Raw genomic sequence first — 13654 nt, 5'->3', positions numbered from 1 at the left:
TAAGGGACGGTCACACTACACTTTGCGCATGCAAATAATTTCTGGACGTTACTGCAAATTTTGCGTGCGTCGTCAATATTCGGTTTTTGGCTTCGTCCATCTTTGCTTTTTAGTAGGGAGAAAAGGTTTTCTACTGGTCACATATCGCCACGTGATATGAATTTGCAGGTCAGAGTTCACAAGACTTGAACTTTCGTACGCAACGAAATATCTTCGCATGAGCTTGAGTTCGTCTGACGCATTTGCATGCATATGAATTGAAGTCAGTGTAACGAAAACTGTAGTGTGACTGGCCCTTTAAGGATGCCACAAAATGTAGACTTTACGTAGAGTTTGGCTGATGGTTGGGGTGTTGCGCAACATTTTCTTCAATGTTAAGGGCCCGTCACACTACACTTTGCGCATGCAAATAATTTCTGGACGTTACTGCAAAAATTGCATGAGTCGTCAATATACATTTTTTATTGCTTTTCAGTAGGGAGAAAAGTTACGCTATAATATACCAGTTTTCAACTGGTCACATATCTCCACGTGATACGAATTCGCAGGTCAGAGTTCACTGGACTTGAACTTTGGTACCCAGTGAAATATGAAATATTTTCGCACGAGCTTGCGCAGTCGCATGCATATAAATTGAAGTCATTGTGTAACGAAAACTGTAGTGTGACCGGCCCTTTAGGGATACCCCAAAATAGACTACAACTAAATTTACAGATAATGTGGTACAAACTAGGTTTGCACGAAATATCGGCGTCAACATACAGAGAAATTTAAGGCACAAGTTGAAACACTTTTTCGTTTTACACTTAATTATGCCTTCTTGTATTATTTATATCGCAATATACATAATACCGAAATATCGTGCAGCCCTGCTATTGATCGGGATTGCAAAACTTTAAAACATGTCAAATCTTTAGTGATAGCATAGAAATTAGCTTTAAGCATTCAGACACAGAAAATGCTCATTATTTAAGGAAAGCTAGACTTTGCAACACTTACTTTGATATATTGCTATAGCCAACAATAACGTTAAACGCTATGTTACCGCATTAAAGCATCCAGTGACTACTACTGTGGTATTTCTGTACATAGAGTCTCTCGGCTGTCTAATCCCGTGTAGGTGTATTATACCATCACACGCCCACACGTTGTATTTCTTGTAGCTTTCCTCCCAAAAGATAACAGCGGTCCGTAGGAATGTCCTCTCCCTCACCGCATGACTGTGTGTATGTTTGACCTCTTCTTCTGATCTTACACTGTCTCCCCTACGCTCTAATTTCACAAAGCTAAGCTCCTGTCCTCGTCAATATCGATCCACTTTTCTTCCTGGAACACACTTAGTTTTTTACGGGAATGACGACACGGCGAACGGTCCGTGACGAGGGATTTGTATGGCATGCTGAATACAGATTCTCTGGCTGTGTGTCTAATATATTTTTCTTCCCTATTAACCTTCTCTTCGATCTTCACTGCATGGTCACAGGGTCAGTTCTGTGCATGGCTCCTGCTAGCAGCATTGGTAGGTTCCTCCTCTATCTGTCTGTCTGTCTGTCTGTCTGTCTGTCCTTCCTCACCTCACGTAGAGAACCAGCTGCTCTTACAGGTGACCTGAAGCTCATTGGATGATGGCTGTCACGTCGCATTAGCTACCAGATCATATTTGCACAGTTGTTTTGTAATGCATTGGGCTTATGTTCACCTGTAAGAGCGTAGACTGTCCAAATTTCTCTCTCTCTGGGGTTTTTGCGATTTGCAATATTTATTTTTATTATTTACAGTGTTTTAAAGCATCACTTGATATTCAGTATTTAAATATGCATATTATTCATAAATTATTTACGTGGCACGTGTTATTATAATGATGAATAATTTAGTGGTTTTCAGGTAAGCAGGTTGTTAAATTCAGCTTCTTGCATCATGTTGATTTGGTCATTTGATCAGTTTTCTTAGAGAAACAATGTCCCATTTTTGATCATAGTAGGTTAACGTAGATCGTAGGATCGATTTTCTCGCCCCTGGTCTGGGCGGCAGTTAACTCACTGCACGAGTAAATGCTCATGCCAGACTTGGTGATAAATTTTCTTAAGGTGATTATAATCAGCATTTTTTGTATTTTTTTGTTTCCCATGCTTCTCTTGCTTTGCATTGTGGTTGCATGCCATCTGCTGGTCTAACCGAACGATGGCTCGCTGCTCTGTAATATACACCATGCAAAATACTTAAAACTTAACCAAAAACCCTATCAACCAACCAACCAAACACCTGTTGCCATGGTTTCCATAATGCTCCACCTACCTTTTCATTGCTTCCATGGTTCCCTTCCTGAAAAAGTACCCATGATGTACAGTGCTACGCCTGCTGTCTCTGCAGCTACAACTCCTGCCACAAGTGTCCCCTACGCAACAACAGCACCAGCCAATCAGGTTTGCTCCTTTTAAAAGCTTTCTTTCATGAATCCCTGAGCTCTGAACAAGCACTCGGCTGCAGTCGCCATGGCGACCCCTCATTTCACACCATTGTCTTTGCGCAAGCATTTGCGACCGATCATTAATGCGGTTTGCCGCATCTGTGTTTTTCGACTGTTTGGTGCTTATTCAGAGCTCGCCCATTGGCAAATAGTAGTTGTGTTGTGTTGCATTATTTCTTATTTTGATCTGCATGTCCTTGCTTTATTGTCAAGATATCCTTTCTCATCCGCACGCGTAAAAACACAGCCCTCACACTCTTTACGTACCTCGCTCGCTCATATTAGAAGTAAGAGATACATCAAATTATTTTCCTTTCCAGTGCCATGAGCTTCATTTTAGTCCGGCCTTTTCTGCGTCTCTGGGTTGGTTTTGGGATGGAGGGTGTGTCCAAATGGCAGGAAGGACACTTTTAATGGCATGCCAATGAAGATCAGACCCTTGGAAATCTAACGATGTCACCGGTCAACCACAGACTTTCACACAAACTCCTGCTTTGAGATAGATTTAAATGAAAGTGAATTCACAAGTTTAGTTTTCTGATAGCTGTGAAAAGAATCATGTTAAAAGTATGTCTCATGGACCACTCCCTTTCTTCATTATTGTTTAGCAGGGGTCAAATAAAGAGACTTGAAGGGCTTTCCTTCTTCCGTTGTTCTTAAATGGACCCTTCCTGTAACCGAGCGTCCTTTTCCTGTTGTTTCAGAGGACCTGAATATACTCTGAAGTCAGGAACTGGGACATTGAGGGTTATTTGTAGTCTTATCACGTAAAATTGAACCCGTTTCCTGAGGGTCTATATTCAAATGGTTCAAGGCTCTTCAGCGCCCCCTGCTTGAAATATAAGGTATAGCATCTTAAATGGAAATAAACATTCAACACCTTAGATGAACTTTATATGCAATTTAATATTTCAAAACCAACTTTGTTTCATCTTCCAAGGCACAAATCTTGAAATATCATGTTTTTATAGAACAAGCAAATAAACCAAGTAGCAAAATGTTATGTTTTTACAGAATATTCAGTGACAAAATAAAGAGAGAATTGTGAGCACTCCTTGTGAAAAATGAAAGATTAATGAAGTGAATGAAACAAGATGATTTTATTTCTTCAGGATCATGCACAAATAAAACAGAGTATTTATCAATGTGCATTTACACGGCCATAAATGTCAACACTTCTTTACACAGATAATTCTGCATTAGATAGATCATGAGACCTTTCTTTTAGATGATTATGGAATACAAAAGCATTCTCGATCTCATGTTTGCTTGCGTCAGAACCAGACAGACAGACAGAACCTCCTGTGGTGTCTGACTCATCGCTGCCAGCAGTAATCTAGCATTAATAATGCAGTGAGAGAGAGTGAGACACAGAGATTGAAACAAAGATATATAATAGAGTGAGACACAGAGAAAGTAAGACAGAGAGCTAGAGAGAGAGTGAGACATTGAAAGAGGCAAAGGGTGATAAAGACACAGAGAATGTGAGACAGACATCAACAAAGAGAGAAAGAGAGTGACACGCTGACTAGACAAAGAGTGAGAGGCTGAGAGAACATAAGACATACATCAACAGAGAAAGTGTCACACTGATGAGACAAAGATTGAGATAATGAGACGAAGAGTGAGAGACTGAGAGAACATAAGACATACATCAACAAAGAGAAAGTGACACGCTGATGAGACAAAGAGTGAGATTCTGAGAGAAAGAGTGCAAGATTGAGAGAAAGTGAGACAGACATCAACAAAGAGAGAGTGACACGCTGATGATTGAGATACTGAGACAAAGAGTGAGACATTGAGAAAAAGAGTGAGAGACTAAGACAAAGTAAGACAGACATCAACAAAGAGAGTGTGACACGCTGATGAGACAAAGAGTGAGATACTGAGAAAAAGAGTGAGAGACTGAGACAAAGTGAGACAGACATCAACAAATAGTGACACGCTGACGAGACAAAGAGTGAGAGACTGAGAGAAATAGTGCGAGATTGAGAGAAAGTGAGACAGACCTCAACAAAGAGTGACACGCTGACGAGACAAAGAGTGAGAGACTGAGAGACAGATTCCAAAAGAGAGAGTGACACGCTGACGAGACAGAGTAAGATACTGAGAGAAAGAGTGAGATACTGAAAGAAAGAGTGAGAGACTGAGAGAAAGCAAGACACACATCAACAGAGAGAGTGACACACTGAGAAGACAAAGAGTAAGAGACTGAGAGAACATGAAACAGACATCAACAGAGAGACACACAGAGGAGACAAAGAGTGAGATATTGAGACAAAGTGAGACAGACATCAACAGAGAGAGTGTCACACTGATGAGACAAAGATTGAGATAATGAGACGAAGAGTGAGAGACTGAGAGAACATAAGACAGACATCAACAAAGAGAGAGTGACACGCTGATGAGACAAAGAGTGAGATACTGAGACAAAGAGTGAGACATTGAGACAAAGTGAGACAGACATCAACAAAAAGAGAGTGACACGCTGATGAGACAAAGAGTGAGATACTGAGAGAAAGAGTGCAAGATTGAGAGAAAGTGAGACAGGCATCAACAAAGAGAGAGTGACACACCGATGAGACAAAGAGTGAGATATTGAGAAAAAGAGTGAGAGACTGAGACAAATTGAGACTGACATCAACAGATAGAGTGATACACTGATGAGACAAAGAGTGAGATACTGAGAGAAAGAGTGCTAGATTGAGAGAAAGTGAGACAGACATTAACAGAGAGAGTGACACTGAGAAGACAAAGAGTGAGAGACTGAGAGAAAGCGTGAGAGAACATGGGACAGACATCAACAAAGAGTAACACACTGATGAGACAAAAAGTTAGAGACTGAGAGTAAATGAGACAGACATCAACAGAGAGAGAGACACACTGAGGAGACAAAGAGTGAGACACTGAGAAAAAGAGTGAGAGACTGAGACAAAGTGAGACAGGCATCAACAGATAGAGTGAAACACTGACGAGACAAAAAGAGAGATACTAAGAGAAAGAGTGCGAGATTGAGAGAAAGTGAGACAGACATTGACAAAGAGTAACACACTGATGAGACAAAAAGTTAGAGACTGAGAGTAAATGAGACAGACATCAACAGAGAGAGTGACACGCTGACGAGACAGAGTAAGATACTGAGAAAAAGAGTGAGACACTGAGACAAAGTGAGACAGGCATCAACAGATAGAGTGAAACACTGACGAGACAAAAAGAGAGATACTAAGAGAAAGAGTGCGAGATTGAGAGAAAGCAAGACACACATCAACAGAGAGAGTGACACACTGATGAGACAAAAAGTTAGAGACTGAGAGAACATGAAACAGACATCAACAGAGAGAGAGACACACTGAGGAGACAAAGAGTGAGACACTGAGAAAAAGAGTGAGAGACTGAGACAAAGTGAGACAGGCATCAACAGATAGAGTGAAACACTGACGAGACAAAGATTGAGATAATGAGACAAAGAGTGCGAGATTGAGAGAAAGTGAGACAGACATTGACAAAGAGTAACACACTGATGAGACAAAAAGTTAGAGACTGAGAGTAAATGAGAAAGACATCAACAAAGAGAGAGTGACACGCTGATGAGACAAAGAGTGAGACACTGAGAAAAAGAGTGAGAGACTGAGACAAAGTGAGACAGGCATCAACAGATAGAGTGAAACACTGACGAGACAAAGAGTGAGATACTAAGAGAAAGAGTGCGAGATTGAGAGAAAGTGAGACAGACATTGACAAAGAGTAACACACTGATGAGACAAAAAGTTAGAGACTGAGAGTAAATGAGACAGACATCAACAGAGAGAGAGACACACTGAGGAGACAAAGAGTGAGATACTGAGAAAAAGAGTGAGAGACTGAGACAAAGTGAGACAGGCATCAACAGATGGAGTGAAACACTGACGAGACAAAAAGAGAGATACTAAGAGAAAGAGTGAGAGACTGAGAGAACATGAGACAGACATCAACAAAGAGTAACACACTGATGAGACAAAAAGTTAGAGACTGAGAGTAAATGAGACAGACATCAACAGAGAGAGACACACTGAGGAGACAAAGAGTGAGACACTGAGAAAAAGAGTGAGAGATTGAGAGAAAGTGAGACAGGCATCAACAGATAGAGTGAAACACTGACGAGACAAAAAGAGAGATACTAAGAGAAAGAGTGCGAGATTGAGAGAAAGTGAGACAGACATTGACAAAGAGTGACACGCTGATGAGACAAAGAATGAGATATTGAGAGAAAGAGTAAGTGAAAGTAAGGAAGACATCAACAGAGAGACAAAGAGTGAGAGACTGAGAGAAAAAGTGAGAGAAAGATATCAACAAAGAGTGACACGTTGATGAGACAAATAGTGAGATACTGAGAGAAAGAGTGATACTGAGACAAAGTGAGACAGACATCCACAAAGAGAGAGAGAGAGTGACATGCTGGTGAGACAAAGATACTGACGGAAAGAGTGATTGTGAGACAGACATCAAAAGACAGAGTAACACTTATGAGGCAGAGTGAAAGACTGAGAGAAAGTGAGACAGACATCAACAGAGAGAGTAACACGCTGATGAGACAAAGAGTGAGAGACTGAGAGAACATAAAACAGATATCAAGAAAGAGAGAGTGACAAGCTGATGAGACAAAGAGTGAGATACTGAGAGAAAGAGTGAGAGACTGAAAGAAAGTTAGACAGACATCAACAGAGAGAGTGACACTGAATGAGACAAAGAAGAGAGACAGAAGGAGACAGAGAAAGTGAGACACTGATGAGACAAGAGTGAGAGATACAGAGAATGAGAGAGAGACAGTGTTAGGCGTTTAGACAAAGAGTGAGAGACTAATGAGAACATGACAGACACCAACAAAGAGTGAGGCAGAGAGACAGAGAGACCTATGCACTACACAGAAGGAGGGATAAACAAACCCTAGACTGCCGTAATAATCTGAACTTTACAGTGATTGCTCAAACGTAAGTGCTATTGTTAGTGTTTGTAAAGACTCACCAGAAAGAATCTGCTGCTCACAAAACTGTTGCATCTCATAATGCTAAAGGTTACATGATGATGGTTGGTTGTTTTGGGTCAGCACAGATGTAAGGGAGTAGCTCCCCCTGCTGGACAGAAATATGCATATACGCATTCATGCATCATATATTATGTTTTGCATAATACTGTAGTTTTATTTTGTTAGTTATACTTACCTAATCACATAAAACAGCACGATTTAACAAAACAGATAAAAGTTTCTGTCCTGACACAGCATCATCGCTCATTGGCTCATTGGTGTAACCTGCATGTCTGCACTCTCTCGCATTGCTTTCCCATCATGCCGCGATGCCTCAAGCTATCACTCGCAACATTATCACCTCGCCTTACCGCTCACAGCGCTAGTGGTGTTTATTATGATTTTACACATCTTACCAAATAATGTATGTTTGCTGACTAAGCTTGGATGAAGGCTTGGGTGCCACACTGCCTATCTTTGTTTCATACTGCACTTTCATTTATTTTATTTTTTTGCTCTGGCAAGTATAACGGTACATTTTAAAATGTTTGGGATCCAGAAAAAAACTTTTGTTTACTTTTCAGAAAAACTATTAACTATTAATGAAACCCAGAAGGGAAATAAAACATGACATGGTGCAATATCACAAAAAAAATTTTTTTCATTTCCTATGGTTGGTGGGATTTGCGTTCTGGTGTTTATATTAAATGAATTTGCAGTTAAATGTTAAAATCCTGTTGGTGAACCTCATGTCCCTCTTGCAATATGTCACAGTCTATTATAATGCACCACAACACAACAGGACTTGTAATATTGTATTGTGAACACAAGGCCTTGTTGATTCCCACCTTTAATAAGCGCTATTACAAAACTGAATGAAATGTATAAGTCATGTCCCTAACAGTGCTAACAGTACACACACAGGTGTGACGCCATTATATCATAAGAAATGCAGAGTTTATTGACCCTGGCTAAGTTTGGAATAGCACACTATCATACTACACTTATTATTTCTTTAGTATATGCAGCATTCATTGAGACTACGGATGCACCAATGTATCGGCCTATAATCGGTATCGACAGATAAAATTACTAGTACGTGTGTTATATTACTAGTATTTGTGCCATTATTTAACACAGAAAAAGCATGTCTTAAATCATTTTGCGCTTGAAATGGCTGCAATTATTGCTGATAGTAGGAGGCATCACGGAGATCAGAGAGCGTGTGGTTCAAGGCAAAGTTTTTTTGGAATGAGGAACGTATTATTCAAAAATATTGTTTGCCAAGCCATGTTATGTTTAGTTTGCTGGAGCAAATAAAAGAGGAGTCACTAGAAGTCGTCACACAATACCAGATGTTTCAAAACATCTTGTAACCCTTAAATTTTTTGTATTTCGGTTCTTTTCAGTGTACTATGGCACTTCGTTAGCTGGTATTTCACACCCCAAATTTTCACCTGAGATGTTCGTGGTGGTGAACCCAAGCGCATCAGGTGTTAGTAGATGACCGGTACCTGCAGGAGCATCAGCTTACCGTGGGTTCACACCATCCACGTTTGAGGCGTCAAATTCGCGTCTACCCCGTCTAGTTTGCCGCTTGAACATTTTGAGTTTACGCACTTTATTCACGCGTGAAAGCCACGCATGAAATTCTACTCATCAAGAGATTCATGTGGAAATTCACGTCACTCTGCGACTCCGCTCGCATCATGTTATCACGTCACTACTAGAGCAAACTCCTGATTATTTTACGCTGCGATTTTTTTCCGCCAAAGTTCAACATTTTCAACGAATGAGGTGGAATTGCGTCTACCGTGCCGCGCTAAACGCCTCATTCGCGCCGCAAGACCACCAGACGTGCGCCAACGCGTCTTTACATTGACTTAACATTGAAATCATTTAAGCATTAGTAGATTGCGTTGGTCATTATGGAAATCAGCTGTTATTTAATTTGTGCCTTTTTAGTAAATAATATTCCCACTCCCATTGACGCTTTTTTGAAATTGCGCTCTTGCATAATTAGCCGCGTTTAGTAAATCTGGCCTTAAATGTTTTAGAGTTACTGGATATAACTCGCTGAATTGAACATGCACGCAATGAGGTGCTGTCACAATGGTGTATACATACAGTTTCACATACTGGTTTTTAAAAATCAAGAGGTGGTATGCATTATATATTGTGCAATATGCTAGTGTCATATTCCAAACATTACAAACCTTTACATTTGCAATACTGTATTGGGTAAAAAAACAAACATACAAGACATCTGCTACTTTTATAAAACCGACCTTGAGAGATTTTTGAATCTACCGCACTGCATACGAGTTATTTTGCTACTACATCACAATCTATGATCCATAACAATCCCTACATTAACATTCATAAGTTCAGTAATTAGCATGCACATCCAGCGCTCATGTTCCCATATCACAACAAAGGGAACATTTACACGTCACGCAGTTTTTAACTCGGTAGTCAAGAAGTAAAAATGATGGGTCTTTACTAACGTTTGCTGTTCTCTGCTTGTTTTGTTTGCACAGATCATCTTGAAATAAGCCACAGAAGAGGATTGGGGTGTCAGGAAACTGCTTGGAGAAACCCAAAAAGATCCCACTGTAAATACAGCCTGCCCTCCCCCTTAGAAGTACAGCAACCTGCATGCTAAAGAGTATACCAATCACCAATCAACTACACACTGAGAGCTGGTGTGCTATTTACACACAAAAAACACACACACACACACAATATGCCTGTTATGCTCGGAAAAATAACACATCCGACTTCTGAATAGATTATAAACAAAAGATGTAAAAAACGAAGAATATATATAAATATAGATATATATATAGATACATGTTAATGTACAGCACGTTTCATAGAAGCATAAGTGAGGAGTCATTCGACTGATCAGTCACTTGTCAGATAATGTGTATTTTTTCTCCCATATTTGTTGAAAACAAATGCACAACATACACCCAAACGGGAGACGATTAAGAAACATTTCGTTTGCACTGTTGGAAATAGTGCTTCTTGAATCCTTCAGACTATGTCTTAAACATCCCGACACACCCTTAAAGCGGGGAAGCGGGATTGCTTTCATTTGTAAACAAACAAGAATGTCACGGCAGACGAAAAGATGTCTGCGGATTGATTGATCGATTGATTGTCCACCGGTCAAAATGCGCTCCCTCGACCTCAAAGTCGCCAGTTCTCATTCCTGGACGTCACCTTTCGTCTTCGAAACGGATCGATTGACGGAGAGAAACTGCAACGATTGGAGAAGACGTTAATATTTGACTTTTTATCCCCAATGGCCAAAGAATGGTTTACAACGTAAGCGCAATGGTGTCAGAAGTGAGAATGTGGCAAACGACGGTGCCATGAAAACGTTTCTGCGAAGAACTGTGTTTTATTCCTACTTGATTTTTATTTTATTTTATTGTTTTAACGGACGGTGAATGATTTTGATGCGTCAGTGGTAACGCTGGCCATCCGGGAGTCAAGCGTGGCTTCTGTACCGTGCCAAGGGCTTCATATTAAACTCGGAGAGCTGCTGTAATCTCACAAACCGAACAGACTTCGTCAACCAATCGGAGGCCTGTTCGCCGTACCATTCACACGGTGCCCAGTAAACGGTGATGAATGAAGAGGAGGAGGAGGGGGCGCAGGACCTGAATGGAGGGCTAACTACGCCCTCACCGGTAATCCTGTTTTATTTGATAAACAGTAGAAGTGCCTAAAAAATATATTTTACACAGCAAGCATCTTGAAAAGATTGACTTTATGTGCGGTCGGAGTATGGCGAGAAAAGCAAAGCTCCCAATTTTGAAAAAAAAGAAAACATGCACGCCATGGGTCTTGTTTCATTAAATATCGTTTTCACACCAATAGCTTGAAATAGCTTGACGGCGAGGGCAAGATTGTTCGTTTTGTTGTGCAACCTTTACCATGGTTTTTTGAAGTAGTTTACAGAGTTTCATCAGAACAAGCTAAATGTCTGTAACGTGATGTTTGAGTTTGACAAACGATTGTCGTTGCGATGTGTTTTAGATGAACCTTCGATGTCAAAACATCTCACAGCGTTCTTTAATCCATCAATTTTTATTTCAAATACATACACCGCTTTCTTAATCACCCTTATTTCTGATTTACGACTGTATGTGCATGTTTGAATGCATTGGTGTGAGCGCGCGTGTGCATGCGCTAATGTATGTTACCAATCCAATCAGAACCATCATGTATTTCATGGTGCTCGATTAACACAGACAATCCACGGAGATGTTTGGTTTAAAGCAGGAATATGGCACTGGTCTTAGCATTTTGTTTGTTTGTTTGTTTTTACTTCATCATTTTCTTAAAAGTTTTGCAAAAGTTACAGTTTTAATGTAATTTTTGAAGTGGAAAGTGATTTAAATTTATTTTATTGTTTCGTTAAATACTAGTCACAGAACAACGGTGTAACCTATTTTAAAATGAATGTAATTTATTAAGCCGCGCTTTGGCTACGTGCGATGGCGGAAGCTCAGCCAATCGGGAGCCGCGTCTAAATCTCAAATTCGAACACGACAGGACATCGCATTGTAGTGTAAGCGAGGCTATAGATCTGCTTGTGTTATGTAAAAACGTTTATTGTATAGGTAATGTTTTACCAAAAAAATGTAAAATTTAAAAAAAGGGTAAAAATATATATACGACAAAAATCTCAGTAGTATGATAGTAATTTCATAATAATATTAAGTTGTTGCTGTGGCAACCTTAAAAGTTGCAAATACTACATTTTTGGTATTTTTGTAAATGATGTAATTGTTTTACGTTTTTTTTTTTTTTTAGAGCACTGTACAATGTTAGATTGTAAAGCAAGAACATTTCCTATTTTATGTCAAGAATATATTACCAGGAAATTTTCGGTAGCATTTATCGGCCTCTTTATTGGTGTAACGTTTAAGATAATAGTAGTAAATACTTAACAGTTACAATTAGTGTGACGTAACTTAAGTAACAGTCCGAATATATTATACAAGTATGAATAATTGCCCCAACCCCACCCACTTTTTCTTTTTTAAGATTGATGGATCTCAAGCACTGGTGATGATCGGTTTTATATTATTTATGAAAGTTGTCCTGGTTTGTTCAACAAATAACGATTGCACTTTTGATTTATTGTAATTTTTCGGATGTTCATTTCAAACGGATGCACAATGAAAATGGTATGGCGACAAAAATCGGTAATGGCTCTTTTATTTTTTATTTTTTTGTTATACCAGAGAACTAAATATTCAGTAAGCATCTTGCATGGTATTTTATGTCAAATTAAGAAGTTATTTTCAATTTAATCTAAGAAAAAAAAAACTATTGAATGTTTCTATGTACACTCGAGAACTAAAAACAACTGCACATTTTGATGAAAGTAACATTTTGTCCTTAATTTGGGATTTCTTACGGCCCAAATGAATAGAAATGTACAGAAATGGAGGACAAACACTGTTGACTGATGGTGAACAAGCACTTTCTAATCAGTTCTTATACTGAGCAGACAGCGTATCCAAACACTTTGCCTTACCTTTAGTCCATCGTTCTTACGCTTTTGTGTTCTTAATATGTACTAGGGTGTCTACAGAACTTACTTCTCACCATCATTTATAAATATAAATATATATATATAAAATACTATACCTATGATAAAGAAGTGTAAGAGTTTTATTCTTTCTCAACATTTCCACTGAGAGGCCGATGAGTTTGAATGCTTTTTAAAGCTGTTTTCTGGTTGAGACGGCACCTGACGCCCAACTGAAGCGCGCTCAAAGGATTGTGGGTTATTACGCTGTGCTGCTTGATTTCCATCAGGAATGCAGGAGCTCATCTACATAGACACACATTCACAAAGTTAATATGAGAAAATATTATTAAGCGAGCCCTCTTTGGATAATATTAGTTTTCATGTAACCATTTTCAATGTTTTGTTTGTGCATATATATTATGTGCTATTTTATGTCATATAGTCAAATGTTTTTGGTTCCGGAAAAGTAGTGTAAAATCTATTGAGACGAAACAAATAAATAAAAAAAGACTTGGGTGTCTGTCTGTTGTTTTGTTCATTTTTATGACATTTAAAGAGATGTTGTTATTCAATTACTATCAATTATAACGTTAATTGACATGTAATCATCTCATAGAAAGCTCTTAGT

General features: G+C 39.2%; 1 protein-coding gene across 15 annotated transcripts in view; it reads left to right on the top strand.

The window, feature by feature from the left end:
- The window catches only part of mbnl2 (muscleblind-like splicing regulator 2), a 66844-nt gene extending 53302 nt beyond the window's left edge, over positions 1-13542 (top strand). For 7 of the 15 annotated variants that reach the window (XM_055206188.2, XM_055206198.2, XM_055206191.2 and 4 more), the window contains 2 exons: positions 1484-1519; positions 10010-13542. In XM_055206188.2, coding sequence (XP_055062163.1) covers positions 1484-1519; positions 10010-10134 — 161 coding nt within the window. In that variant the 3' untranslated portion in view covers positions 10135-13542. Of the gene's footprint in view, positions 1-1483; positions 1520-2331; positions 2424-10009 lie in introns of all 15 variants that reach the window. The other 8 variants (XM_055206194.2, XM_055206200.2, XM_055206201.2 and 5 more) reach the window with 5 other exon arrangements.
- The last annotated feature ends 112 nt before the right edge of the window (positions 13543-13654 follow it).

The sequence above is a fragment of the Misgurnus anguillicaudatus genome, chromosome 3 (genome assembly GCF_027580225.2).
Source record: "Misgurnus anguillicaudatus chromosome 3, ASM2758022v2, whole genome shotgun sequence".
In the NCBI taxonomy this organism is placed as follows: domain Eukaryota; kingdom Metazoa; phylum Chordata; class Actinopteri; order Cypriniformes; family Cobitidae; genus Misgurnus; species Misgurnus anguillicaudatus.
The sequence above is the reverse complement of the archived record's forward strand: the minus strand, read 5'-3'. Positions and strand labels throughout refer to the sequence as shown.